At 33.8% G+C, this 27,909-nt stretch overlaps 3 protein-coding genes across 6 annotated transcripts; 1 reads left to right on the top strand and 2 right to left on the bottom strand.

Annotated features, from left to right (window-relative positions):
- Nucleotides 1-126: 126 nt before the first annotated feature.
- On the bottom strand, nucleotides 127-8,812 carry LOC133819420 (phospholipase D zeta 1). 4 transcript variants are annotated; one of them, XM_062252678.1, is made up of 21 exons: nucleotides 8,328-8,812; nucleotides 7,654-7,755; nucleotides 7,385-7,491; nucleotides 7,139-7,280; nucleotides 6,351-6,521; nucleotides 5,958-6,131; nucleotides 5,042-5,284; nucleotides 4,834-4,950; nucleotides 4,488-4,627; nucleotides 4,228-4,377; nucleotides 3,664-3,820; nucleotides 3,317-3,578; nucleotides 3,090-3,217; nucleotides 2,661-2,771; nucleotides 2,406-2,552; nucleotides 2,129-2,326; nucleotides 1,923-2,024; nucleotides 1,222-1,353; nucleotides 1,026-1,091; nucleotides 792-853; nucleotides 127-699 (listed from the first exon to the last, which is right to left on the bottom strand). In XM_062252678.1, exons 1-21 carry the CDS (start codon nucleotides 8,541-8,543, stop codon nucleotides 450-452), a joined length of 3,177 nt encoding a protein of 1,058 aa, XP_062108662.1. In that variant the 5' UTR covers nucleotides 8,544-8,812; the 3' UTR covers nucleotides 127-449. The 4 variants fall into 4 exon arrangements, with proteins under 4 accessions (XP_062108662.1, XP_062108661.1, XP_062108663.1 ...); XM_062252677.1 differs by having other exon boundaries at nucleotides 3,090-3,578; XM_062252679.1 differs by lacking the exon at nucleotides 8,328-8,812 and having other exon boundaries at nucleotides 3,090-3,578; nucleotides 7,385-7,516.
- Nucleotides 8,813-11,554: 2,742 nt separating this feature from the next.
- LOC133819419 (large ribosomal subunit protein eL19y-like) lies at nucleotides 11,555-13,569 on the bottom strand. Its single transcript, XM_062252676.1, has 5 exons — nucleotides 13,315-13,569; nucleotides 12,603-12,725; nucleotides 12,200-12,513; nucleotides 11,881-11,933; nucleotides 11,555-11,798 (listed from the first exon to the last, which is right to left on the bottom strand). The coding sequence occupies exons 1-5, from the start codon at nucleotides 13,424-13,426 to the stop codon at nucleotides 11,774-11,776; spliced, it is 627 nt and encodes a 208-aa protein (XP_062108660.1). The 5' UTR covers nucleotides 13,427-13,569; the 3' UTR covers nucleotides 11,555-11,773.
- Nucleotides 13,570-19,610: 6,041 nt separating this feature from the next.
- Nucleotides 19,611-20,625, top strand: LOC133819418 (uncharacterized). The gene has a single exon (XM_062252675.1). It carries the CDS (start codon nucleotides 19,745-19,747, stop codon nucleotides 20,342-20,344), a length of 600 nt encoding a protein of 199 aa, XP_062108659.1. The 5' UTR covers nucleotides 19,611-19,744; the 3' UTR covers nucleotides 20,345-20,625.
- Nucleotides 20,626-27,909: the final 7,284 nt, after the last annotated feature.

The raw sequence follows: 27,909 nt of genomic DNA, 5'->3' as shown, positions 1-27,909 counted from the left end.
TTTATTTATTTATGATTAATTTTGTTGATGAAGGCTTTGTTAAAATAAACGCAGAAACTAATGGTGAAATAGCCTTTAAATGCTTGGAGAACGTCATAATGTGATATGAAGAAAAATAACTGCAAATTGCAAAATACACTTCTGTTACTATAATCATAAAAATCTGTGGGTTAAATATAAAGAGAATCATAGGGCCAGCAGGAAATGTAAGTTTGCACCCGACCTCAGATGATTACAAAAGGTAATTTTCCTCATTCCTAGTGGCTAATAAGATAGTATAGCCATCTCTCTCTCTAATTTATTGGTATGCATATGTATTAAATATTTTTCCCAAGGTGAAAAAAGAATGGTAGTGGATACAAAGATCTGAGGCTGCCCAAAATTAATTTTTAAAAAGAAAAAAGACTCCAAACATATAACATTGAGATGTGAGATGTGAGGTTGAGATTTCAATGAAAAACGTGAGGAGAAGCATAATACTCGCTCTCATTGAACACAGGTCTTAAATCTTCTTGGCACATGAAATCCAAAGGGAATGAAACAAGATGCCCCTTGACGCACTCTAATCTCTCCATCGGATCTGCTCTTTTAACATCTCCATTTTGGTAAGATTCTAGCTTCTCTGGGGCTATTCCTAAATCTATTGTCGTGTGCCCCAGTTTCTCCTTCCAGGAAGCCATGCTTTGTCTAAATGCAGCTCTGTATGAACAACAACAGAGATGTTACTTACAACACATTTAGAGAACCAAGAGTTTCATTTGACACAACACAACTATCTAAATATAGCATACCTGGAATGTATAAAGTCGTTAGGTGTGCAAGAAAATACATCTTGATAGATAGCAGTATTTGTCTGCAAAATAAATCACAATAATACAGTTAATACTTGGCCAAAAGCACCAAATCCTGATTAATGAAAACATCACACCTTTATTTTATTTAACAAATTTTAACATTGTTTATTAATATTAGATCGAATTAAAAGTTTCTACTTGATAATGTTTTCTTCATTTTTCTCGTCTTACCTTAGAAGTTGACAACCAAATATCTCTGTAAGTTGAATCCACAACAGGATCGATTATGCTCTGAATCTGAGGACAAACATTGGAAGAGAACAAAAAAATAATCAGCTAACAAGTCTGGTGATTCTACACAAAACATTTTTATCATAATAGTTTAACTATGTGGATGGAAACAGAGAAATTAATTAAAATTACTAACCTCTCCTGCACGAAGACCAAGGTGCTCAGACCACAAAGACATGCGCAGACTCGAAGAAAACTTCCCAGCCCTCCACGGTTTTCCTCCCATATAAGAATTCACTAGCTCTTTGTCTTCTATAAGTACACCAATCTAAAGCACAAAATGAAAATAAGCACATACATCAGGAGCGGACTTAAAATGAATCACTACGCATAGATTTTTTATTCCGAGATTATAAATTTTGTTTCAATTTTTAAAACAAAATTTCTCTGTCAATGTACTAAATACTAAAACTTGTGTAATGTATAATATTATAATTACAAACTGAAAACATCAATCAAAGTAACATGATTGCTCCACAAGAGTCGTAAGATTCAGAATCCAAACACATTATCTAAACTAAACCAACTAAAAAAAAGTACAAACAACTTCCAATTACTGAAAAAGACAAAATTAGAAACTTAAAATGTTTAAATTCCTAAAAGTTTTGAAAGTCGCAAGCTCTGCATGATCAAACAGAAATATTTATCATATTATGTATGTTTTATGCATGTATATGTTTGTGTCACGGACGTGTATGTATGTACATATACACACACACTATACAGCTTCAAGTTTTGCCACAATTATTATTGAAATGAATGAAACATATCTTAACCCAAAGTCAAAGCATACAAAATAATAATAGGAAAAAAAATCTGGATAGAAGATATACATACCTCTGAGTCTCTTGAACCAAGCAGACTCCTGTCGTTAATGTTAGCCGATCCAATTAAAGTAATACAATCATCAACAATCATTATTTTACTATGAACATAGATCTGCAATACCAATAAAAGTACCGAGTTAAATGCTGACATGTTAGGGCCATATTTTGACAAATGATAACGATGAGTACAGAAGTCCTAGACAACAAATGATATACCTGACTGGAGGCCAATGGACCACCATCAAAAAGATTACCGTAAGCTCTTAACCCATAAAAAGAAATGTAGTCATGAGTTTTTGTACCAAGTATGTTGGACAGATTATACAATATCGAATTGTTTCCTCTACAGATTGTTCGATATTGCCAATGCAATATTGCTCTTACAGAGGCAGCACCGGCATCATCCAAACCTCCCTGTGAAACAAAAAGTTTATTATATGCATGCAAAATACACAAGTGATGAAATGATTAACAACAGATCGAGATGCTGAACCTGGAAACCGGGGAGAAGTGGTATGACAATAATAACCCTAAAACACTTATTGTCATTGTATGCTCGCAGTATGCGCCTAAACAGTGCTTCTAACACACGATTTTGTATTAATTCATCTCCTGAAAGACCTGATATGAAAAATTGATTCTGTACAAGTCCCACAGATTGGAAAAAAGGGTCAGGAAGGCAAAACACAAAATGAAACTTAGCAACGTTTTGTTTGTAATTTTTGTGAAGGTTTAAACAACACAGTACCTCTATGTAGATAAAGTGCTCTGCTTTCTCAATAAGAGAGCAATAAGCAATATGGATGCTCTCTTCAGTTTGGCTTGTTCCAGCAGACCATTGACTGACACTTCTAATAACCTGAAAAACAAATGTCAATAACTATAAGAGGTAATACATAGTCCAATATTACTAATAACACTATCAGATAAAATACTAACGCACATATCTAGATAATCGTCCTTGCTGCTGGTATAGGGATCAGAAAGTAATTCTTCATAAGGTTAAAGTGACTTAAAATGTACAACAGATACTCACTATCAGAAAAGATAACTTGTGTATCAGCACAACAGAAAAAGCAGGCCAGTAAGCCATTGATACTCCCATAAGAAATGGATTTTGGTTGTGTATTTTTAGCATATGATATTGAAATTTTAAAACTTGAAAGTATCAACCCACCTGACATCGACATGAAGTACGGGGACCAACTTGTCCAGAATCATCCAGGAAGCCACCTTGACTGCCCCGTTCTTGAGTTTCCCACCACTCCAAGTCTGAATGCTTCATGCCAGTTTGTGTTTTCCCATCTGAAACCAATTTCCCATCAAAGTCATCGACAAAGTCCCTCAATGGCATTCCTGGACCTGCTGATTCGATTCTTGATTTACGGAATGGGAAAGGGATACCATTTGGAGAAGAATTCAAACCATTTGGTTTTGGCTCTCCACTTGGTGTGTCCAACCCATCAGCTTCTTGAGGCAAAAGCAGTGGAATGTCTTGATAAGATGATCTGGACGAGAAAGAATCATGTCTTTTCATTCCATTGTGATTGTCAGAACTGGTAACTTCAATCTCCATCTCTTGGCTTCTTCCCATGTAGTGTGGAATGACCATGTGATGCTGAGGCATGAGTAGCGGAATTGCCTCTTCATATAGAGCTTTATTTCTCTGAAATAATGCACATTCTATTAAAGATCATATAACTTTATTTATACCATCATCAAAACTTAAACAACAATTGAAAAGGCCTCACCTTTGCATAGTTCCAGCGTTGAACAAAGTGCCTAGCTATGTCACGGCAAGGTGGTCCCCACAAGGCACAATGGACATCATGCCAAGGCATACGGGGATATTTTCTACGATCTAATTCATCTTTCATTGTCTCTTCCCAAGAATTTGGTTCAGATTCCCTAATAAAGTTATGTTATAAAATCCGTTGTAGAAACCAATAATAGGAGCTTTATGTTCTAATGGAAAAATTACTCAAACGCAAAAAAATGGAACAGTCCTCAAAGGCATGTAAACTACAGAACACTTACCAGCAGCATCTTAGGCAAGAAGATAATACAATTATACTCAAGACAAAAAATGAGAGCAAACATATTGCTCTGGAGATACCAAACTCCTTAAATATAAAAACGTACACAAACATTTTCTATCTGATACAGCAAGGAATTCACAATATAAATATAAAGCAGCCACAAAAGTAAAATGTATTAACAGAATTGTCATATGTGTATTTTCATGTTCTTAAGAATAGTCCAGTGAGCTCCACTGCTCCAAAAATCAAGTCCCATCCTAGTAAAAAGATGCTCACCGTGGGTTATAGTAGTCTTTTCCAGGCCATATCTGAGGAGGGCAATCACCCACTTTGTGCTCAGCTGTATCATAACGGCCAAAGCATAGATCCAGTCCTCCGATAAAACAAATCTGGTAATCAACAATGACAATTTTTTCATGGTGGGACCTATATTTAACCCATTTTTTAAGATCAGAAACTGCCAATGGATACAAGGACAAGCTAAAATATCAATGTTTTAGAAAACTCCAAAAGTGAATTGCAAGCAGATTACTTACCATAAGTAAACACCACTAGAAAAGTGGTCAGGGTAACGTAGTACCCTAACATTCTCATGAATGCTAAGCAACCTTTTCTTGCTATAAACGCTATTTATTTTCAAAGCAAGAGCAACCTCTTTGTACAGAAGTATGTAAATCTGCAGTCAATAATAATTTCAATGTCAAAAAGTAAAATCATGGAGCAAAAATTATTTTATTTTTAAGGGATGGGGATGAACATAATAAATCTTGCACAAGCACCTAATATAACCAATAAAATATGTATTTCATGGTGTTAATTGACCATAAGAATGAGTATAAATTATAACAATGTATCAAAGTTGTTTTGCTCTCAACACAATACCTGAACCCCTTGCTTAGCTTTTGCTTCAAGTAAAGCATCAAGCCTAGAAGAAGCATGAGCACTAAAAGGGCGTCGTAGAAACAGTTCTGGGCACAACCACCAGCCGCACATAAATATCTGCATAAGATTTCCAGTCATCAGAACTCAAAGATGATACTTAAATATTCTATATGAATTGGTTGTAATGTGGCAAGATAACAGAACAGACCTCTGATTTTGCATCCTCAATTGCAGAAGCAATAGCTTCAAATGAAGCCAGGCCATCTACAAACCACTGTGCCTGACTACCATCTTCACTTAGCCCTCTTGGAGGAGCAAAAGAACCAAAGCGATGAGGATGACACCAGCCCTCAGGAGGCCGAAGGCCAGCGTCATTAATAGAAGCAACCCAATCTTTGACTTTACCACTACTCTTAGCCCTTAATCTAATATTTCGATTTCCACAAGTAACCTTTAGAACATATTCATCATTTGTTAGAAAAATATCCAGCCCACAGGAAAACGATAAGTAAAACGTAAAAGTTATATAGTAAAAAAATAAATTACTACTTGCTAGGTGGCACTGTCATTCATGATCCAGTTCAAAGTTTCTAAATGCATCAAAATACGGTAAAAAAGAAAGAAAGTGAAATCAGCACTAGGAAGTAGCCATATACTGGGAGTATAAAAATGAGATCTAATTAGTATTTTCAACACATATCTGCCATATCCTACAAGAAACATCTCCACACGTGTTTAAGTAGTATTTTCAGAATAACAGACCAGTATTATCTTACAAGAAACGGACTCAAACCCACCTCTTAACTAATATAATTTACAACTTAAGGCTCCAAAAGGTTCTGCTTTAATATGCTTAATTTAATATGTACTAATAGGAATTCGTAAACATGACTGAATTTAAATCCAAGAAAAATATGGGGATCTAGTTATATCATCAATAGAAACAAGGTACTCATTAAACCTAATATGTATCACTATGCAGCGTACAAGCTAATGAAAAAGCCTAACTGAGATGCAGACTTGTTTAATAATTCAGAACAGTTACGCAGATGACATTTCAAAGCCAGATACAATATGTAAGGCACTACATCCAAACCTAAACAGAAAGTATAGATGTTGCTAACCTTAAATGAATTGCGTAACGGATTGTGTTCTTTTATTTCTTTTGCCAACGATACTCGACCATCACCATTCCCATCTGATGCCGGCAGTACATCAAAAACAATTATATCTAATGGCTGGGTATCAAAAGGGTCTGCTAGTAAAGCCAAAAATCCAGGTTTTAGTACAGCCCAAACCTGCACACAACCATATCCGAAATGATGTCAAAGGAATAATATTTGCTTCCTAGGAATAGAGATTGTTATATCATGCTCTACAATTAATATTTACTTAATTAAACAATATATCTTACTATAGTAACATATTACATACATCGACTAAAATGATGTTCTGTAAAAAGCTTCTAAGCTACTGCCCACATGCAAAATAAATGACTTTCAAAACAGGATTATTACCTTTTGCCAGTTGTCATTACAACAACCGAACCAATCACATGCACAACATTTTCTTGAATCATCATTCTTTAGAATTTTCGGTAGATGTTTTACCATCACATAGTCCTCCTTTAACTTAGGACCATATTCTGGAGAAAATGATAACTTAGAAACCTCCAAAAATCTGCAAACCTGTGGTAAAATATGATTATAAGATCCAAATGTCATTCATTCATGATAATAATATTTTTCATATGAATGCCTTCCATGGTTAGGGAACTGTAACAATATCTAGTACTATTACGATAATTTTTTGGCATGAATTAAACAAATTCATGTTCAATCTATGATGATACTGAATATTATTCTGAGTATCGGCATTAGTAACAGTATTCAACCTACTAAAATGCAACCCCGTCCTTTAAGATTCATCATTTGAGTCAACAAGGCCAACCAATGAACTCTAACTGTTTTTCTCATGAAGCTAAATTTCTTTCACCATGAAAAGATCTTTAATATCTTATTGTTATTTTGGCTTTAACCAAAATAGGACCACAGATCACCCCCTCCAGAATAAAAAAAATACAATAGTTTATGAATCCATTATACCAAAAATTTATCGCACCAGTATGCATTGGTTGGACTTTGCAAATACATGATGTTTGCTTCAGTAGTTCAGTGTATCAACAAAAATGAATAAAAGACAGTCACAGACCCAATTGAAAAAGGAATAAAATAACCAAAAACCAACAATTACAGTAAAATAATAATAAGAATCCACTATCAAAAAGAACTGAAAACTAGCATACCTCTCTAGAATTAACAATGTCCATATTTCCTAGAAAGTGATTCAAATACCCTTGCATTGCAACCTTTGATCTATCAGAAATGGACTCCTGCCTTCCCAAGGCTGGCCGAATAATTGGCAGAGCAGCACTAGATGGAACATCTCTGAACCAGGTACCAACTTATTAGTTCTCTACAATAAATTCCATTGTAGGATAAATATAATCATGGCATTCATTTATAGTAAAAAATAGTAAGCATATTGTCACCTATTTTTAGCACTTTCATCATGTTGCAGAGGAATGGCCTCATCTTCGTCATCTTGCACCACTGCTGAATGATCTCCTATTCCTAGATTTTGAAGCCATTCTTTAACCTTTAATATAATGTTCCAATGGAAACTACATCAAAATCCCAAACCTTCACAGATAAATATTAAGCTGGCCAAAGTGCGCCGATGACTAAAAATTATAGTTCTCACACGCTAGGCTTTTTATACAACAGCATTTAAAGTCCAGATCACTTATAAAGCACACACCTGTTCCTGCTTCTCCTGAATTTCCTCAATAAAAGCACGTTTCTTCAACGCAAAATGCAAGTAAAATACATGTGCAGCTTTCTTCAACAAGCGCCACGTAAACTAGTAACAAAAGAAAATTTAGTAAAAAAAAATAACAGCGTGAACCTATACTAACAAGAAAAACATGCACTGCAGAAAATCTCAAATCAGAATTTTCTTACTAAGCAAACAAGTCAAAAATTATAATGAAAAACCTCAAAAATAAATGTACAATTATCAAAACCGAATGCTTGAAAAATAAATACTGAATCATGAACAAATGCAGCATAATAATTAGTACCAACTTCAATCATTTTGCATTCATTATACTTATTTTGTGGCAACACAAGTTTATAAATGGAAAATTTAACCACGATGAAAAAAGATCTTACTCTGTCACCGGAAAGTAATGCAAGCATTATCTCTCAATTACATAAAGATATAAATTAGGAAAACATGATTTACAAAAATGATAACAAGTAATTAATTCCCCAACGAATTTCGCTTGTTTCTTTATCCACAGCTTTCTCGGCGTTCAAATCTAATAACCGAATTCAATCACAAACTCAAATAATCACCGCGGATGTCAAACCAATCCCAAATGCAAATACAAAAACTCACGAATCACCGAAAATCAAGAGGGAAATCAAAACCTGTTTGTATTGAAACTCGATCGTGTAAGAGAGAAGCATGGGACTGATATCACCAGCGTCAGGGCGAGAGACGTCAACGATGATGGCCTTGGGGAGCTCATCGAAAATCCGAGTCGGTTCGGGACGGAGCGTGAAAGAAAAGGACAAGGCCGGCTCTGATTGCATTTGGAAGTAGCGAGAGCCACTCCCGGACGTGATCAACTGCTCCGATTCCATGTGGCTCCGATGACCTCTCTAGTCGAATTTGATCGCGTTCCTGATCGGTAGTTGAAATTGAAAAGAAGAATTTAAGGAATGAGACTGATAGGTGTGAATGGTGAGAGATTGAAAAAAAGCGTTGAATGGGTGGGTTGGGGTGTGTTGTTGCTTGTTGTGTGGATCGTGTAATTTGAAAGAAATGAAGAAGAGAAGAAGAGTGAGCCAAGCCAACATTAGCAAACAAAGACGGATATAGAGAGGAATGAATTTTGAAACTGGTATTGGAATTGGAAATTGGTTGGTTTTTATGGAAATAAATATTGAAAAATACTAGTGTTGATGTGGCGTTCTGGGTGGTTCTTAATTCAATGACCTTTAAAGTGTGTTTTTGTTCACATTATTTTATATTCTTTTTTTTTGAGTAAAATTATTTTATATTCTTTTCTCTTGTATATATAAAAAACGATTTATTATATTATTATTTTTTATATACATAATATGAATAGGAAATTCTTACTCTCAGAAGGAAAGCACAAGTATAGGTGTAGCCTTCTATTTTGGGCACCTCAAAGGTTACAACAATTTTTTTATATATAAACAGTTCTGAATATTTATTATAGTGAATTCTTTTTATTTTTGACAAAAATGGTAAACCTTTAAAAAAGAACTTTATAATGTTTAAATGAAAACGGGTGTAAGATTTTTATCATTATTGTCACTAAAAGAAATCAGTTAAATCCTAAAAAAAAATAGGAAAAATTTTAAAATTATGAAGACTAAATGACTAGGTTTTATTATAAAGTTATAAAATTACACGGATTAATAAGTCTATTCATATTCAATAATTCTCTATTGGCAAAACAATTTGGGAGACTTTTATTCCAACTCCACATCCTTATCTGTTTTTATTGCTCACAGTTTCTTATTTTGCCGGTTAAATCTAGTTCCAACAGTTCTTATTTGTGGTAGAGTATTCTGTGTGGGAGAGAGTTATTCTTAAGCGGTACTAGATGGGCCATTAGCGATGGCTGTGATACGTCCATTTATTTTGACAAATGAGTTCTTATTCTTAAGAAAGAACCTCTCCTCGTGTTCTTGGTAGGAATGCGTATGTTGCCACGCTCAAAGCTATTCATGGTGCTTAGAATGAGACCCTTATTAGACAGTCTTTCAATAAAGAGGAGGCAGCATCCATCATCTGTCCTTAGGTCTCTTCAAAATACCAAGAATATGTTAGTTTGGCATTATGAGGAAAATGGTATATTTACTGTCAAAAGTGGTTATTGGTTAGCGGTCCGCGAAGCACAATTGGGTCAAGCTTCGTCAAGTGTTGGAGTATCAAAATAGTGGAAATGGCTTTGGTCGCTTATTGTCCCTCCAAAGGTTAAGTCTTTCTTAGGAAAGCTTCTCACAATTGGATTACATCATTAGCTAACTTCGGAAGACAGTTGTGGATTTAAATATTGTTTGCTATTTATGCAACCGTGCTACTGAATCTACATACATATCATGCTTTGATTGGATGCAACTCCTTGAAAGCAATTTTGTGCCATAGTCTCTTCCATATAACGTTTGACTATCCACCCCATATGGATTTCTATGAAGTTATGATGGAGCTAATGGATAATAAAGCTCAGTTTGAACAACTTACTATTATTCTTTGGAGGATATGGTTTAGAAGGAATAAAGTTGTCCATTACAAGGTCACGTTGGAAGCCAACATGATTATAGATTGGGCACTACAGTACTTGGAGAAGTATCAAAATGCAACCTCACTACCTCCCATCGGTCCTGGAACACACTCAACAACCAACGCCGGTGTGGTCTCGGCCGCTGCTGGGACTAGTGAAAGTCAATATGGATGCTGCCTTAAAGATGGAGGAGAATGCTAAGATGGGGTTTGGTATAGTGATCTGTGGGGTTGATGGAAGTGTTCTCTGCTCTTCAGCCATACCGGTGCATGCTTGTTTTGAGATCCATGTAGATGAAGCTTCGGCTCTGTTACTAGGGATCTTGCTATGCAGGCAATTGGGGTGTTATAGTATTATGGTGGATACAGATTGCATCTGTATGGTTCATGCTATCACAGCAAAGATCAATTCAAAAGATGTTTGTTTTGTAAGCAATAGCTTTCAAGCTATTAATTTTAGTCATTGTCCACGATTATCTAATGGTGTGACTCATGCTTAGTTAAGTTAGCCTGTATTTAGAGGAATCCAAAATTTGGTAGAGAGATTTTCCCTAACTAAACTGTTATCAATACTAATATTAAATGTAATAATATTAAATTAGACAATTTAAATGTTAAATTAGACAATTTATGGGCAGCCTCGTTACAAATATAAATATAATATTAAATTTATAATTTTCTACAATTATAAAAAAAGATTAATTTTTTCATAATTTTGATGGAGTTGGGTTATTAGTCAAATCAAAATAGTTTATCTCTGGTTAGTTAAAAGACGGCAACCATAAATAACAAAGCCATCGTTCTTTTTTGTTTAACTGTTGATAACTTGACGTTAACAAATAAAATAAAATAGAAATGACGTAGTAAGAAGTAACCGATTTGTCCATTCAATCTTGGTGGTATTAAAAATAAAAACAAGTTGCCGTGCAAAGAAAATAATTACAAGCTTTCATTGACTGATTTCTAGACTGATCAACATATGTACTTTCACAAGTTTAGTAAACTAAAGAAAGTTTAGGAGTTAAATATTCTAAGAAATTAAAACCCATTTTTCAAAAGAAATTTTATGGATTAAACGTGTAAGATCACGATCGATTGATTTATGACCATTTAAGGCACCCAAACAAGAAACGTGTCTTGTTAACGTACTTTAAAAATGAAGTCATCATATCAAAATTTGATAAAAGTTCCAAACTAGCCAGTATTGGTTCCATCTTTTCTCACGATCGTTTCCCAAAGTCACTGAGTAAGGTACCATTCAACTAAGTTGTTGTCAAATGCATAAAATCCCAAAACCAGTACCTCATTAGACTATGGTTCTTAATTCGACAAGTCTTGATAAACAAATGAAGAATCCATATAATTCTTAAAATCTCACAAACACATAATCCAGCAGTTGGGAAAACAAAAACAAAATTACCAGACCTCATTAAGTTTAATGGTTTACATGAAAATAAACTATGCCATAAAAAAAGAAAACTTCTACTGACAAAAATCAAGAGCGTTTTACATGTACGACTTATGTTCTTCAGTGCTCATATTGGGTGACTTTCAGTAATCACTTTTTGGTTTTCTTGGCAACCCTACAAGAAAGAAAGTAAAAAACCATTGTCAGCTTCGATCAAAAATAGATGAGATAACCACATTAAAATCCAGAAAACTTACTCGGTTTGTTGGGGTGCGGGTGTGGGTGCAGCAGGTGCCTTCTCTCCAGGTCCCTGTAGAACCCAACACAAATTTTTAATCAATAATTACGATCAGAGTTTGAGTTTGAACATAAGCAACAATGTCCTAATGTTGATTTCAAAGTACATGCGGAAATACAGCAGTTACTATTCCATCAAAAGGACCAATAGGACGGTCAAAATCAAGTTGATGAAAAATTAACAATGATGAGTTCTATGACGATGACTATTTTGCTTCACAAGTACTAGAGTAATTGGCTTGTTGAAAAATGGGGTTTAAAGCAACGAGCATTATTTACCTGTGCAAACCGCTCCTCACGCCTAGCAAGCTTTCTCTCCCTGCTTGCCTTGTTCTTGGCACGTTTAGCCTCAAACTGGTCAGACAGAGTCTTTTCTCTAGCCTTCTCAGCCTTAGACTTGTGGATGCTCTCCATAAGCACTCTCTTGTTCTTAAAGACATTACCCTTGACCTTCATGTACATGTCATGGTACATGTGCTTGTCAATTTTCTTCGACTCACGGTACTTGCGAAGCAGACGCCTAAGCACACGCATTCTCCTCATCCAGAGGATTTTTGTGGGGAGCCTAGCCTCTCTAGTACCCCTACGCTTACCTAGAAACAAGCAAGAAGCAAAACATAAACTTCTCACAAAGTTCTCAACTGAAATTATTGCAAAAAACAAAAGTTGGAATAAACCATACCATATCCAGAGTGACGACCCTTCCTCTTGGCCTCCTTCATTCTACGAGCACGAGATCGAGAGTGAATATTTGTTGGCTTTCTAAGAATGAAACCGTCCTTAACAAGCTTCCTGACATTTTGCCCTGTAAAAATGGTTGCCACAACGATTAGATTACTCACAGAGATCTAAACAACATGCAGTGTTTTATTTCGAGATTAAACAAAACAAAACAATATACTAAATGCTAATTGTGAAATATATTGTCGAGTTTCCTTCCCCTAAAATTGCATCTTCAATCAACCAAGCAAAGATCCTAAAACTTCATACTAGCCCATGTAGCACTTATATCAAAATATGAAGAAAAAAAAACATTAGAGAACTGACAACCTAGTAAACCTACCATTGTCAAATTCTATTAAAACAACCAAATTACAACTCCAAAACATGTTACAACATCATAGGATATAAATGAAAACAAAGGGTCAAAATCTGTAGTCCAAATTACTTATCAGTGAATCTAATCTAAACCCATCTGAAAACACACATCTTCCTTCCTCCAATAGCACAAAGCACAGTTCAACAGGCCAAAAGAAACTAAATCAGCTAAACCAAGTACTCCATATACAAAGTTCTCTACTGGATTCAAACAATCCGGATCCAAAAGCAAATATGACAAAAGCCCTAGCTACCAAAAGGACTAATGGTTATGGAAATGAATGAGAGGTACTCACTGGAGTTGGCCATGGAGATTTCGCTAACTTCATTAGGGTCGAGCCAGACCTTCTTTTTGCCACATTTGAGCACGCTCGCGGAAAGCCGCTTCTGGAGCTTCAACGACACCATTGATACGTCTCTCTGTGTCCTCTCTCTTCTCTCTCTTTTTATCTCTCTCCGATTGGCAACTGGAGGGTGCCCCTTTCGCGAGCAGAGAGATTACAGATTTTTATACTAGGGGTAGTGATTTTAGAGCTAGGGTTTTGAGCGACTGAGTCCACAAACGAGTTGGGCGCGTTACGATTATTGGGTTAGTATAGTTATGGGCCATAATGTTATGGGCTTTGCCCTTGCCACCTTTTAACGCCCAATTTTACTTTGGGTAAGGCTTTTTTTCATTTCTTTTCATAAATATGTACTTTTTAAATTTTGTATAAATTATGCCTTTTTTATAATTTAAGCTTATTGTATAGAAAAATAGTCCCATACTTCCATGTTTTATTGAATTAAAGCCATATTTTAATTAATTACTTAGTGTTTAGAGACTTTTTATTTTATCAGAATGTTTAGAGACTTATATTACTTTTTTTTTTTTTCCCGAAGGGCAATATTTTCAATTGGGTTTTTTTTTAATATAAAGATAATAAGACAAAAAAGTACATTTCTACTGTTGCTAAAAAATTATTTCAAAAATAGGGTCGCACGTGTATTTTTACAAAAATACAATGTCTTCCGTAAGATTCTTCACACACATTATAATTTTACCATTGTATCAACTCTTACATTGATTTAGTGTTGATAGAACCACCTTTGGGACCTATGGACCTATAATATCAAGCTTCAATAAATATTAGATTATTAATCAAAGCTCTTTGATTAAATAAACATATTTATTAATCTCATGATTACTCCATTATAAATATGAGATTGAACTCTTAATAATTATAGACATATATATGTGGATTTTGGTTCAAGTCGAGACTTAGTTGGAAATTCATAGCAACAGTTATGAATTTTATAAGTTTAACCCATAGTTTAAGAATATTAATTATAATATAAGGTTTGATTAATATTGTTGGTCTTAGATATATTATTTATTATAACATAAGGTTTAGATAGAGCCAATAAAAGCATGACACTTGTCATAATCATGATTATTAAGCAATTAAGTATTTTGATGAATAGTTTTAATAAAAGAAAGATCTAGAAGCTCTAGAACCTTCCAGCAACTGTTAGGATCGTATTATGACTCAATCAAAGCTGTTTATCCAATTCAAATTATGATTAAAAGTGCAAATACGTGTTTAATATATCTATGTATGACAATATATCGCAGCATAGGGGCCGATATATCGCCTACGGAAGATATGAAATGTTAGGAACGAGTTTCCTAATATGCAGCGGAAAGGTGGTGGGGTTCGCCCAGTGTACAACAAAAATTTTGTAACATATTTAAACTACCTTTAAATATGCGGATCCATTAATGTACATACATTAATCATAAGCAAGATAGTGATAGAAATCATACATCTTGAAGCCTATCAAGTGTCTGTTGGGGTTTTATGCCCTAATTAAATAAATTTAAATCAAGGTTCAAATTATAAATAATTAATTTGATAAAGGATTTAAATAATTATTTAATTAATTAAATCAATAGAAAATAATACAAGCCTTGATTTTAAGTCCAATGGGCTTATAATCAAATGGGAAATTTCACGGGCCTATAGCCCATGATAATTTCGACCTAGGGCTTCAAAATGGCTGTTATTTTATTGATTTTTTAATTAAATTAAATGGCCTAATTGAGTCTATAAAAGGAGTGCTTAGAGAGAAGATTTCAGAGACGACAGATAAGTCACAAGTCAGATTTTCTGATAGTTTTATATTCTCTCTAAACACAAGTCATTTTCTAAGCCACTTTTTTTATTTTCTCTTCTTCTCTCTATATCTATCTCATGTGTTGAGAATTGCCCACACTAGTCTAGGTGGTTCTAAGGATACATTGGAAGATCGTGAAGAAAATAGAAGATCGGTTCAGTTTCTTGATGATACTCTGCGACAGAAATGATACAAGAGTTAGAGAAACTGAAGGAAGGACTCTTAATTCCGCTGCGTATACTGTAAGTATTATATTATTTGTTTCTCTTTGAATTCAATTTTAGAAATATGTTTTAGGCTATCCCGTATTAATTTGTTTAATATTAGATATACATGAAAATAAATAAAGATCTTGTATAAGTTTCCAACAGTGTCCTTGCTATCTTCTCGTATTTAGAACGATCTTCCTATCCAAGCTGCTCCACGTACTCACACCAAGATCTTCCAAAGCGTTCTTTACACCTCAAGAAATGTGTGGGCACTTAGAGAATGAAGGATAGTTTATTTGTGATTCTACTTGATGTACTCAACACATGAGATCAAGAGAATAGGCCTGAGAATTGGTTCTTTATTTTCAAAGAGAGAGAAAACTATCGTTCTATTTTTCACAGAGCGAATGTTCAGAGTAGTCTCACTCTCTTTTCTTTTTTCTTATCTGAATAATTTTCTGATCAGTCATACTTAACAGAAAAAATTCAAAATTTAAAAATTAAATCTGTAACCATTTTACAATTTAATTTTTAATTAATTAATTATTCCATTAATGAAAAAATCCAAAAACCAATTTTTGAATTATCCATTAATTAATTAATTAATTAAATAAAATTGAAAATCCCATCCCTGAAAAATTCTGTCCTACACGCCACACAGTCCTGGACTGTGTGTGAACGTGTAGCTTCCTAATTTCTAGGGATATTGGTTTTTCAAATTTTATTTAATTATTTAGTCAAATTACTTTGTCAGATAAGTTCTAACAACCTGATAACTAATTCAAATTAATTATCTATTTAATTAATTATCAAATATAATTAATTATTTGAATAAATATTAATCTTTTAAATTCAAATCCAATTTGAACTTATCAGATTATTTTCTCCCACTCAAATAAATATATTTAATTAATTCTACCAATTAATTAAATCCAAAATTTTCGAAAATAAATATTTAATTAATCATAATTTCGAAAATTACAATTAATTAATTATTTAATTAAATTTCGAAATTTAATTTAATTATTTAGTATAATTTTGAAAATTATACAATAATTAAATATTAATTAATTTTGTTAACTACAACTAATTTGTAATTAATTAATTAATCATTGTTATCATATAATTGCATATTTGGCCTGAAGAACAAGTTTCTTCTTAAATATGTCTTTAAACTATTTTCCCTTCATATCAACTCTTACCTTGAACACTGTTGATAGAGCCGCTATGGGGACCTATGGACCTATAATTCCAAGCTCCAATAAATTTGAGATTATTAATTAAACTCTTTAATTAAATAATCTTAATTTATTAATCTCAACATTATTCCACTATAAATATGAGACTGCACTCTTGTAATTATAGACATTTACTGAGTACTTTATAATCATAAAGTGTCTATTGATTTAATCATTGCATACAACTTGACCCTCTAATAATGGTTCATAATTAATCGGGAATAAAATTACCGTTTTACCCTTTTAATTATCTCTTGTTTCCTTAAGTACCATTGACTCTACTAGTGAAGGTTAATTCATAACTAAATTATGAATTTGAGCTCAGTAACCTTTCAATCCCAAAAGTCAACCCTTAAGAGAACCATCATTCAATCTCTTGCGAGAAGGTATAGATTCCATATCTGTACACTATGTCCCCAGCCATCTATATTAATGAGTTCCCAAAACAAAAGTTTTTAGCCTGATCATTCTGACAGACCCTAACAAGTGGATCAAAGAACTCATATAACATAAACAGGAGTTCATGGTAACCTCAGGATTAAGATCTATTTGTATATGATCATCAGTTGATATATTTAATTAATACTTCGAAACGGTATTTAACTAAGTATTAATAAACATATCTGGTCCAGTTCTATATATTCTCTAATATATAAAGCACCTCCACTAAAGTGTCCTACCACACTAGTGATCCGGATCTAGATCACATGTATTCATAATACTAGTGGACCGTACTTGCAGTAATTAATCTAAAGATTCCATAACTTTATTTTACTGCGAACTATTCAAGTTCATTTATCTCAAACACAATCCTCTCGTACCAATACGTGTTTGAGATTACATACTTGAACTTAGGAATTTTCCTGATATTTACATAATATTATCATAGAATAATATAGTCCATAAAATATATGCATAACAAATTCAATTTATTTATTTATTTCATAAAAAAACAATGTCTACTACATATGCTTTCAGGGCACATCTCCAACATGAAAAATACGTCAACTTTGCACGAACGATCGAACAAGCCTCAGGAATACTGGGGGAGGCGATATATCGCCTATAAGGGGCGACATATCGGCTCCATGAATATAGTTTTGAAAGTTTGAATTTTTTAATTTTAAAAATACCCTTAACCACTTAGACCTACCTTTGAACGATTTTGACCGAGTTCTGGGCGTCAGTTGAACGAAAATTTAAATATTTTTCATTTTATAATCATTTATTTATTCAAATTAAAAGGGGTTAGTTTCACTCCTTGAACTCAATAAATATGACCTAGTGCTCAGCCATTTTCTCCATTCTTCAAGCATTTGATCAGAGCCTCCAAGGTGCTAGTGTTACTATAGAGAGATACACTTGGGTTTGGGTTAAAACTTTGTCATTCTAAGCTTTTATAAACACTTGGGAAGTGAGAAATAGTGTGATTTTGGTATTGAGGTTTAGACCAATCTATATGGTCATTAAAGGTATTTCTATTCCTTAAGTCCAGTTCTTTATAATTATTTAGTTTTCTTTAGTTTCTTTTATTCAGATCCTAACTTTTATTATTGATTCTTGATTAGGTATTTAAGTTCTTGAAACTTAAGGCCCTTCTTGGTAAGTTTATTCTTGATGGTTTAGTTCCCATGTTCATCTTTCTTTTTAAAGATTCTCACCCTTTTCTACTGTTGGCACGTTTTTCGAGTGACGCGTGTCCATACTCGAGTATGGTAGGTGACACGTTTTTCGAAAGGAGAAGTTCAAAAGTTTCATTCTCATAGGATTCGAACCAACACTTTTGAGGGGGCAAAATGTTACACCCAGATTTTGAGAATAGAAATTATGGTCTCGAAAGATAGGCTCGTAAAATGTAAACTTGAAATAAGCAAGTATCTATATAATACTTGTACAGTTCATCATAAAGTGTCAGAAGCCACGTCATACGACGATGGAGTTGGTGAGCTCGAAGCTGCACACGGTCTCGAAGGTGTTTTGAGGTTACAAGTCAAGCTCGAAACCACGACTAATCAACTACAAGGGTTCAACACTTGTATAAATTTCCTGATTTGTTCTTATTGGCGGCCAAACACCAGTCAGGAAGGTTCGAGCCTAGGTGTTGCAGGCTCGAAGAGGATGATCTCGATAAATTTACTGGCTAAGGACGAGGTTAACCAGAATGATGAGCTCGTGATATTGGTCGATCTCGAAAGTGTGTAAATTATATGTTCGAGGTCGATAATCTAGTTTGAATACAATTATTGTTTGAAAATCTCTATTTATGGGGGATTTTTTGTAATCTGATAATGAATCCGAATAACATGAGATATTATGTAATTAATGCATAGATATTATGTAATTAATGCATTTATTTGTATTTATTTCAAATTAGAATTGTAACTTCCTAATATATTTTGTAGACTAGTTTATAAATAGACTAAAGAATTTCATATGTGGACACAGACAATTTAGTACTGAGAATACTCAATGAAAATTGTTTTCTAAAAGCTTTGTGAGAATTTTCCCACTCAATAATATTGACTCGTGGATTAGACAGATTTTAACTGTTGAACCACGTAAAAACTCGTATGTTTTTTTATTAGTTTTCTTAATTCAGTGTGTAGTGTTCTTCTTATCTAAGTTGTCGAAAAACGGCGTCAACAACAACTGCCACAAACAATTCGGACGAACGAGGGACTAGAAGGGTACCGGAGGATGAGCGGTTTCCCAAGCACTAAAGAGGCTACACTCAAAAGCTTTTTCAAGAGATTAGGGTGTTTTGACTATATATATATATATATTTTAAATTCTAAACTAATCAAGTCCCAAATTAAATTTTAGATAGTGTCCAGCGAAAAAATCCCAAACTTGTTTGATCGCTTCATCCGTTTGTATGAGTTGCGTGTTTTGACTATTCCCGGTCAAAATATCACGCGTGCGAAACACGTGACTTATAGATTTTTGTCTCTCTTTATCCACTATTCGCCTATTTCTAGAATTTCCCCCAATTGTTTATTCCACGTTCCATTTTCTCTTCTTATTCATTTATTTATTTTTTTCACGGAAAATTCCTAATTTTCCGACTTCCCCAAAAATTTTCCCCCAAAACCTAATTATTCCGATTTTCAATTCTCCCGATCATGGACATTACGATTATCGCCGATACCGCATCAATCGCCACGTCTCAGGGCCTAGGGTTTGCAATTCGCCCCAATTTCTCGACCTCCAATCATCAATTTTCCCTCTCGGATTTGTCCTCCGATCAGTCCTCACCATCCACCGGAGTTCTCCAAATCTCCGCCGTTATTTTCCCCGTTGACGCCCTTGCTCCGCCGCCAGTGAAATCCAATTCGTTCAGAACCACCTCCCGTACGCTTCTCCGTAAGAAGAGGCGTATCAGGAGGAAATCCTTTAGTGCCGGAGACTCCGACGAAGGCACCGAAGGAGACGATGGGTTATTCAGCGGCGATGGTCCTTTTTTCGGCGGAGGTGGCGGAAGCTTTGGGGGTAGCGGTGGTGGGGGTTGGAATTTCGATAAATTTGGGGGGCATAATTGGGATGAATCGTGGTCTTCTTCGCCGTCTGATCCAGCTTTCGATTTCGTTTACGAGGTAATCTCTTGGATAGTGCTTTCGAATTGCGTTCATTTTGCGTTGCAGAAAGTTTTTAGAATCGTGGCAGATGGAATTGGCGATGCCGACAGGGAAAAGGTGCCAATGAGATTGACTTCAGTTTGTTGATTCTAAATTTCAAATCGTTTCATTCTCAAATTCAATGCTTAATTAATCTTTAGAGGAAGAGGAAAATTGGGAATTGATTCATTTGCCCAATGTGGGTACTATGATATAATGATGATCTCGTTATCGAAATTTGTACAGAATATATGTAAATATTAATATTTCTGTTGTTTTATTTTCAATTTACATTGTATATTTGTTTATATATTGTAATTTTAGTACCTCTAATTGGTTTATGTCAATTCAGTTACTACACTTGCTAATGAATTATCTTTGTTACACTATTCAATGTGCCAATGACTCGATATATTTTCGGTTTTAGTATCTTATGTGGTGAAAAGGATTGAGTTCCTTGCTTGAAATAGATTTAAGGTATATAATAATGATAAGGAAAGAACCAATGATAATATATGAGATAAATTGGCAATAACGTATTCTAATATGCTGAGTTTGTTCAATTGTTCTTGTGAGGTTTTGGGCTGGATCGATTTTCATAGTAACGTATTCTAATATGCCGGAAGAGGTAGTAATGTGCTTTTTTTTTTGTGTGGCAATGAATACAAAAGTAGAAATGTGCTTGAATTATAATCTTTGGGTTGGTTCGATTTCTCATTGTAACATATATGTTTTTTTGCTTGAAACTTTAGGATTTAGCTGCTGGAAATTATATAGATTTTATAATAGAAATTTGTCTTGCAAAAATGAGTTTAGAGTGTTTAGACCTCGCCTTGTAGCTTCCACAGATGCTGATTTAAGTTGTCTTTGCTGTGAAAGTCGTCCCAGATATGATATATCAAGGCAACAAAAAGACTTTGTTTAGTATAGATTTAACAATCTTAGTCCAATTGAGTTGGATTAAGCTGTAGAAGATATGGCCCAGAAACACTGTGACTGGCCTAATGGTTTGTATTTGGGCCTTTTGTATAAACTTTTGAAGGCCTAATTGAGTTGGATTAAGCTAATTGAGTTGATTAAGCTGTTGAAGATATGGCCTAGAATCACTATGATAGATAGGACTTATTGTTTGTATTTGGGCCTTTTGCATAAACTATTGTATTTGGATTCTTCTTACACCAGTCTCCATTGAAGGCCTATTTGGTTCTTTTCATGGCTCAACTTCATTGGATAAAGGGTCTGGGAGCATAATATCCCCCAAACTTATTGGTTAATTAAATAAATGACTATTTTAAAAAATTTAAGAAAATTGTCGAATGTCACATTTTAAAATAATGAAATTACACAAATAGTCTTATTTTTATTTTTGTCTTAATTTTTGGTTTTGTATTCATTTATTTTTATTCGCTAGCAATTAAATATCTCTTCTATATAAAAAGGAAATTTTTGGTTTTTTCTAAATTTTTTGTTTTAAAGGTGTTTTATTTTTTTTTAATAATCTTTAACGAAATATGTTTATATTTAACATAGCTCATATTTAAAGGTTCATATATTTAAAGATAGATTATAATCATGACATTTAAAATAGGAATTTTTTTTAGATATTATTAAAAATTATAAAACCATATATATATATTTTTTTTGAAAAGATAAAACCATATATATAATAACTTAAATAAAATTTAAATAAACTTGATATTATATTAAATATATAATATATAATTTTTTGTTGTAAAAAAAATTAATTAATTAAAATAGAATATTTTAAAGATATTTTATGATAATTTAAATAATTAAATCACTTTTATTTAAAAATAATAAAGATATACATATTATTTTTTTATCTTATAAATTTGTGTGATCGTTTGTTTTTTATCAAGTGATTAGAGCTCTTTTTTTCATTAAATTTACCAAAGGATATTGTGAGATACATTATAAACTAAAAATAGTTGATGCATGCATACTATTGTCTACACTATAATTTTTCTATTCTTATTTTATTTTTATTATTAATTTTTTTAAAAATATTATTGTATTTGTATGTTATATAGTCATGTAAATATATATTTCTATGTTAATGTTGTGATTAAATGTCATATATGCAAAGATTATTGATATAAATATTTATATATACTATAGAACTATAATTCATTCTATTATATAAAAATTTTTTAAACAGTTAACCAAATTTTATTAAAATTATAAACAATATTTACATCTTTAAAATTAAGCAATCGCAGATTGCTTTTGCCTAGTATATATCTCTTCTATATAATAAGTGTGTAGATAACGGAAATTCTTAGTTTTAACGGTTTTTTGTTTTCTTAATGTTAACTTTAACAGAATATTCTTATATTTAACAGAATATTCTTATATTTAACAGTTATTTGTAAACACTTAAACTTAAATAAAATAAAATAAATAATTCAAAAAATTAAAATAAGATATTTTTTAGATATTTTACAATGATGATTATTTAAAAATAACAAATAATTAAACAAATTAAAATATGATATTTTTGAGATATTTTACAATGATAATTATTTTAAAATAATAAATAATTAAACAAATTAAAATATGATATTTTTTAGATATTTTACAATGATAATTATTTAAAAATAATAAAATCATACGTTTTATAACTTAAATAAAAATTAATTAAATTTAAACTCACTTATTAGAATAATACCATATTAAACATATAATATAATATATTTTCAATTAGCAACAAATTTTTTTTAAAAAAAAAAACTAGCAAGAAACTTAAATTTAAAATCCACGTATAATATTTAATATTACAATAAACATATAATATATAATCTATTATCATCACTCTCAAATTCAAAAACTAGAACACATATAAACTTAAACAAAAATAAATAAATTATTTGATTAAAATAAGATATTTATTTGAAATTTATATGATATTAATATAAATTTAATAAAAATAATTAATAAATTTTATAAATAAAACAAAACAAACATACATATTGTACGTTACTTGTATCTAGTATATTTATAAATGAGTAGAACCTTCATTTTTTGTGCATGAATATTTGATTTTTTTTCTCAAATTTTTTAGGGATTATTCTTTTTGTTTTTTATTTTTGAAATAGAATGAAATGGAATAGAATAAAGTGGGAGGAATGGAGATGAGTGCGCGGGGGGAGAGATGAACACACGTATGCATCTGATGTCATTCTCCAAGTACTGTCGTTTTGGAGCACTCCTGTCGTTTTAGGATGTGTGATGTCCTTTTATTGTATTGTATAGTATTTTATTAATTTAACCTCTGAATCTTAATTTAGCTTCAATTCTTCCCCCACCCTGTTAGGAATAGGATAGAATATATTTGTAATAAAAAATATATTTATATATATGGTATATACTGTACTAAAATTGAATATATTATATTGTTATATTTAGGGGAATTATTCTATAGGGGTTTCACTTTAAGCCCTACCGGTAGGGCTCTTAGTGTTCTTGACCCGTGAACAGTTTTCGGCGCGATTTTTTTTTATGACCGTGTATATTGTAGCTATTTAGAACATCCTGCAAATTTTCATAAAATTCCGAATAGTTTATAGTACCGAAAACTAGATTCAAACATGTTGTTGCACGCGTGACTAATGGAAAGCAACATGTTTGAACCTAGTTTTCGGTACTGAAACTATTCAGAATTTTCTGAAAATTTGCAGGATGCTCTAAATAGCTACAATATACACGGTTATAAAAAAAATCGTGCCAAAAACTGTTCACAGGTCGAGAAACACTAAGAGCTCCACCAGTAGGGCTTAAAGTGAAGCTCCTGTTATATTTATAAGTGAACAGATTTTAAATTAGTTTGTTTGGATTTGACATCTTGCGATTAGATATTTAACTAGAAATCATAGTTATGTTTCGCGCAGTTTTTTGTAATGATTAAAAAATATATATTTTAAAATATGTTTTGGGAGATTGTGTGTAAGAGATTTATTTTCACCCTACCCATACAACATGCTCCTTATATAGATACGTAAATACGTCTTGACCATAATTTTTTTTCATCATGATAATGTTCATTATATAACAAATCTCTTGCAGATTTTCGAAAAATTCTGAATAATTAAAGTGCCAAAAGTAAAATTCAAACTACTTGTTGTATGTGTGCTTTTATTTAATATTAGTATTATTTTATATGTTTTGAGTTGTTTTTTTTTTGTTTATTATATAAGATTTTTATATTTTTAGGGTAGACAATTTATAATTCATGACTTTTTGCACAATCATTCATTTTTTTTAAAAATAAATATTTTTATTAATTTAATTAATAATGTTCTTAATCAAATTAATATCACGTGTATACATGTTGATACTTTTAATTGTTAAGATATTGTTGACGCCGTTTTTCGTCAACTTAAAATGTCGAGCAATTAAACAATAAGAACTATGGTGCAAATGAATAGTATGGTGGAACAACAAGGGTTTTACGTGGTTCAGCAGTTAAATCTGCCTAGTCCACGAGTCTATTTTATTAGAACTTGGAGTTTTCTCTCTAGATAGCAAAAGATCCGTCCCCTTTTAAGTGTTCATGACCTCTCTATTTATAGAGAGTTTTCAGAGTTCATTCCCACATATTTCGGGAAGATACTCCTGCTTATTAATTGAAATAATGATATTAAATGCTGTAACTCCTATATACAAGGAAACGTCCCTTGAAGACTAGGAAAACAGATAACAGACTTGTTAATATCCCTTTAATGTCGGGACGTTACAACAATAAATATCTTTAAATGTACAAAATGTGTTACATCAGATGATTCATCAAATCTCAGAGATCAGCAATCAACATCGCATCAGTCAAGGTTTACAGACAGGTTATGAACTGACCGTCTTACTCCAAGACCTGCTCGGGTCAGATAAACACCTTCGGGGCTGTCATATTTTGAGCTTGCACTCTTTAAGCTCGGGCTACTCGATCCGAAGACACTCGATAATGGATGTATCCCGATGCTATGTTATTTCGAGCTTAGAAAGAATCTCGAGGCTACATGTCTTCAAGGTTGCTGTCTTGCTCTGAGGTTTTGACATATGGACTACGAACATGTGTTTTGTATATCTCAAGCTCACACTTGACGAGTCCAGCTTTCGAGGTCACAATCTCAGGTCTCGAAATTTGGGTGTAACATTTTGCCCGCTCAAAAGTATTAGTTCGAGTCCTACGAGAAGGAAACTTTTGAACTACTTCCTTCGGGAACCGTTCCATCAACATACTCGAGTATGGACACACATCAGCTGGGTATTGCTCACTCAAGGTACTTGAGTACCTTGGAAACCTGCCCACGTCTATCCGCCTACCATTCTTTTGGGTATTATCACCTCACGGGTTCCATCCCAAAATTTGAAAATGATGATGTGGCAATAAAATTGACAAGTGGCATGGATTAGTTGGGTGATCAGGCTTAGCAGTAGCCCAACCAAGCCAAATACACCCAAGGAGAATACTTGGGCTAAGAGATCCGGTCGGACCTTAGTCCGAGGAGTCCAAGTGGTGGGCTCGGACCCTAGTCCGAGGAATGCCCTAAAAGATGAGCTCAGACCTTAGTCCGAGGAGGGGCACAAGTGATGTGCGCGGACCTTGGTCCGAGGAAGGCACTCCAAGAGGTCCGATCGGACCATGATCCGAGGAGAAGCCCCATGAGGTGTGGCTCGGACCTTAGTCCGAGGAGAGCCTAGGGAAAGTGCACAAGAGGTCCGGGCGGACCATGATCCGAGGAGAAGCCCCATGAGGTGTGGCTCGGACCTTAGTCCGAGGAGAGCCTAGGGAAAGTGCACAAGAAGTCCGGTCGGACCATGATCCGAGGAGAAGCCCCATGAGGTGTGGCTCGGACCTTGGTCCGAGGAGAGCTTAGGAAAGTGTGGCTCGGACCATGATCCGAGGAGAGCCAATGCATGTGTTCAGACCATGGTCCGAGGAGAGCCAATGCATGTGTTCGGACCTTGATCCGAGGAGAGCCAAGGAGAATGTGGCTCGGACCTTGGTCCGAGGGGAGTCCAAGGGGTATGGTCCATATGCATGTGTCCAACATGCATATGTCCGACCAGCACTTGTATGTATCCAACATACATGTGTTCGACCAGACTACGTCAACTTCCCAGAAACGGCTTCAGCAAGAATCGGTCTAGGCATCGTGGGAATCTCTCATTCCTCACTCAAATTGAGGAATCTGTTGTATTTTGAATATTTTGTGTAATTTAAATATAATATAAATAATAGAATATCCCGATACTAGGGGGATATAAGTTTAGGATCCCAACCCTATAAATAGAGGGTTAATGGGATCAGAAAAGGACTTTTTTTGGCAATTTGAGATTTGGTCTGAGTTCTAGAGAGAGAAAGTGTGTTTTCCTTGAGAGAGAACCCTTTTTGTATTCCTGAAAATTTACACTGAAGAAACTCAGTTGACACTGGTTCATCTGATCTTGAGTGTAGATAAAGTAATAAAATCTCTAAGTGGATTAGGCTATTATCGACTGAACGGGGCTGAACCACTATAAAAATCTTGTGTGTTATTTACTTTTCTTGATAAAACTGTCTGTATCGTTTAAATTCTCTTGAAGGTTTGTCGTTATTGGCGTTCTCACATCGTTGGCTAAAAACACAGTCAACACTAGCCATTTGATCTGATACGGAATCTGGCCAATGGCTGAGATTAATCCGACCCTTTGTATTCCCACGGGCTTATAAATAGGCCTTAAGTTGTCTTCTACCTCTTTTATTTTCACGTTCATCAGAGAAAAGAAAGGAAAGAAAAAACCAGAAACCTTCTTGCCCACATCTTGCATGTTCTCCAAGCCGAGAAGACAAATCCACGCTGGACTTTTTGACTCTGTGAGATCGCACTTACAACCGCTTATACAATCGTCATTTTCTCTGTTTCCGTCAATCACATTGTGTAAGTTTTCTGTTCATGGCTTCTTTGCATTATTTTTTCCATGTATGCTAATGCTTTCGTTGCACCGTGGGCACTAGAATTCTTTTTGGTCCATATATTAGTTTAATGCACTAGGATGCTTCGACTGATAGATATTAGACTCAAACCCAGTTTCTGTGCAAAAAGGCTTAAATATGGTTCCTTTTTTGAGTTTTCAAATTTCAGAGAACATATCTTGCACACCAAGAAATCAGGTATAAAATCAGAGTTTTTTCTTCTTCTAAAGACTGCACGATTCCCAAAAATATCACCTTTTTAATAACCGCCTCCTTTTTTCCCTGATATTTCAGGATTTCCCATAACATGTCCACCTTCTTTCCTTTCGGTAGAATACACGCTCTGAGATTGGCCTCACCCTTTGGATCGAGCTTGCCTTGTAGCTTCGATCATTCGAGCTTAGGTACTATTTATCTCATTATTTCTTGCTCGTTTGGCCCTCACCCTTTTGCTTTCTTGTTAGATGTCGCAGAATTCGGGAAAGTGGTGGGGATCAAAGCTCGCAATTCCTTACTCACCAGTATCTCCGAGCCCAGAGTCTCCTTTTACTCGGAACCAGCGTTCAATTCGAGAGCACAAACTGAGGCGTGAGCAAGAGGACACTCGAGACCACTTCCGACGTCAGATAGACGAGGTCAAAGAAGGGAAAAGGAAAAGGCTAAGGGTCGCCCTTTATCCAGATTCAGACATTGACCCTAGACC

The sequence above is a fragment of the Humulus lupulus genome, chromosome 2 (genome assembly GCF_963169125.1).
Source record: "Humulus lupulus chromosome 2, drHumLupu1.1, whole genome shotgun sequence".
Taxonomy (NCBI): domain Eukaryota; kingdom Viridiplantae; phylum Streptophyta; class Magnoliopsida; order Rosales; family Cannabaceae; genus Humulus; species Humulus lupulus.
Note: the sequence above shows the minus strand (reverse complement) of the source record. Positions and strands in the feature narration are given on the sequence as shown.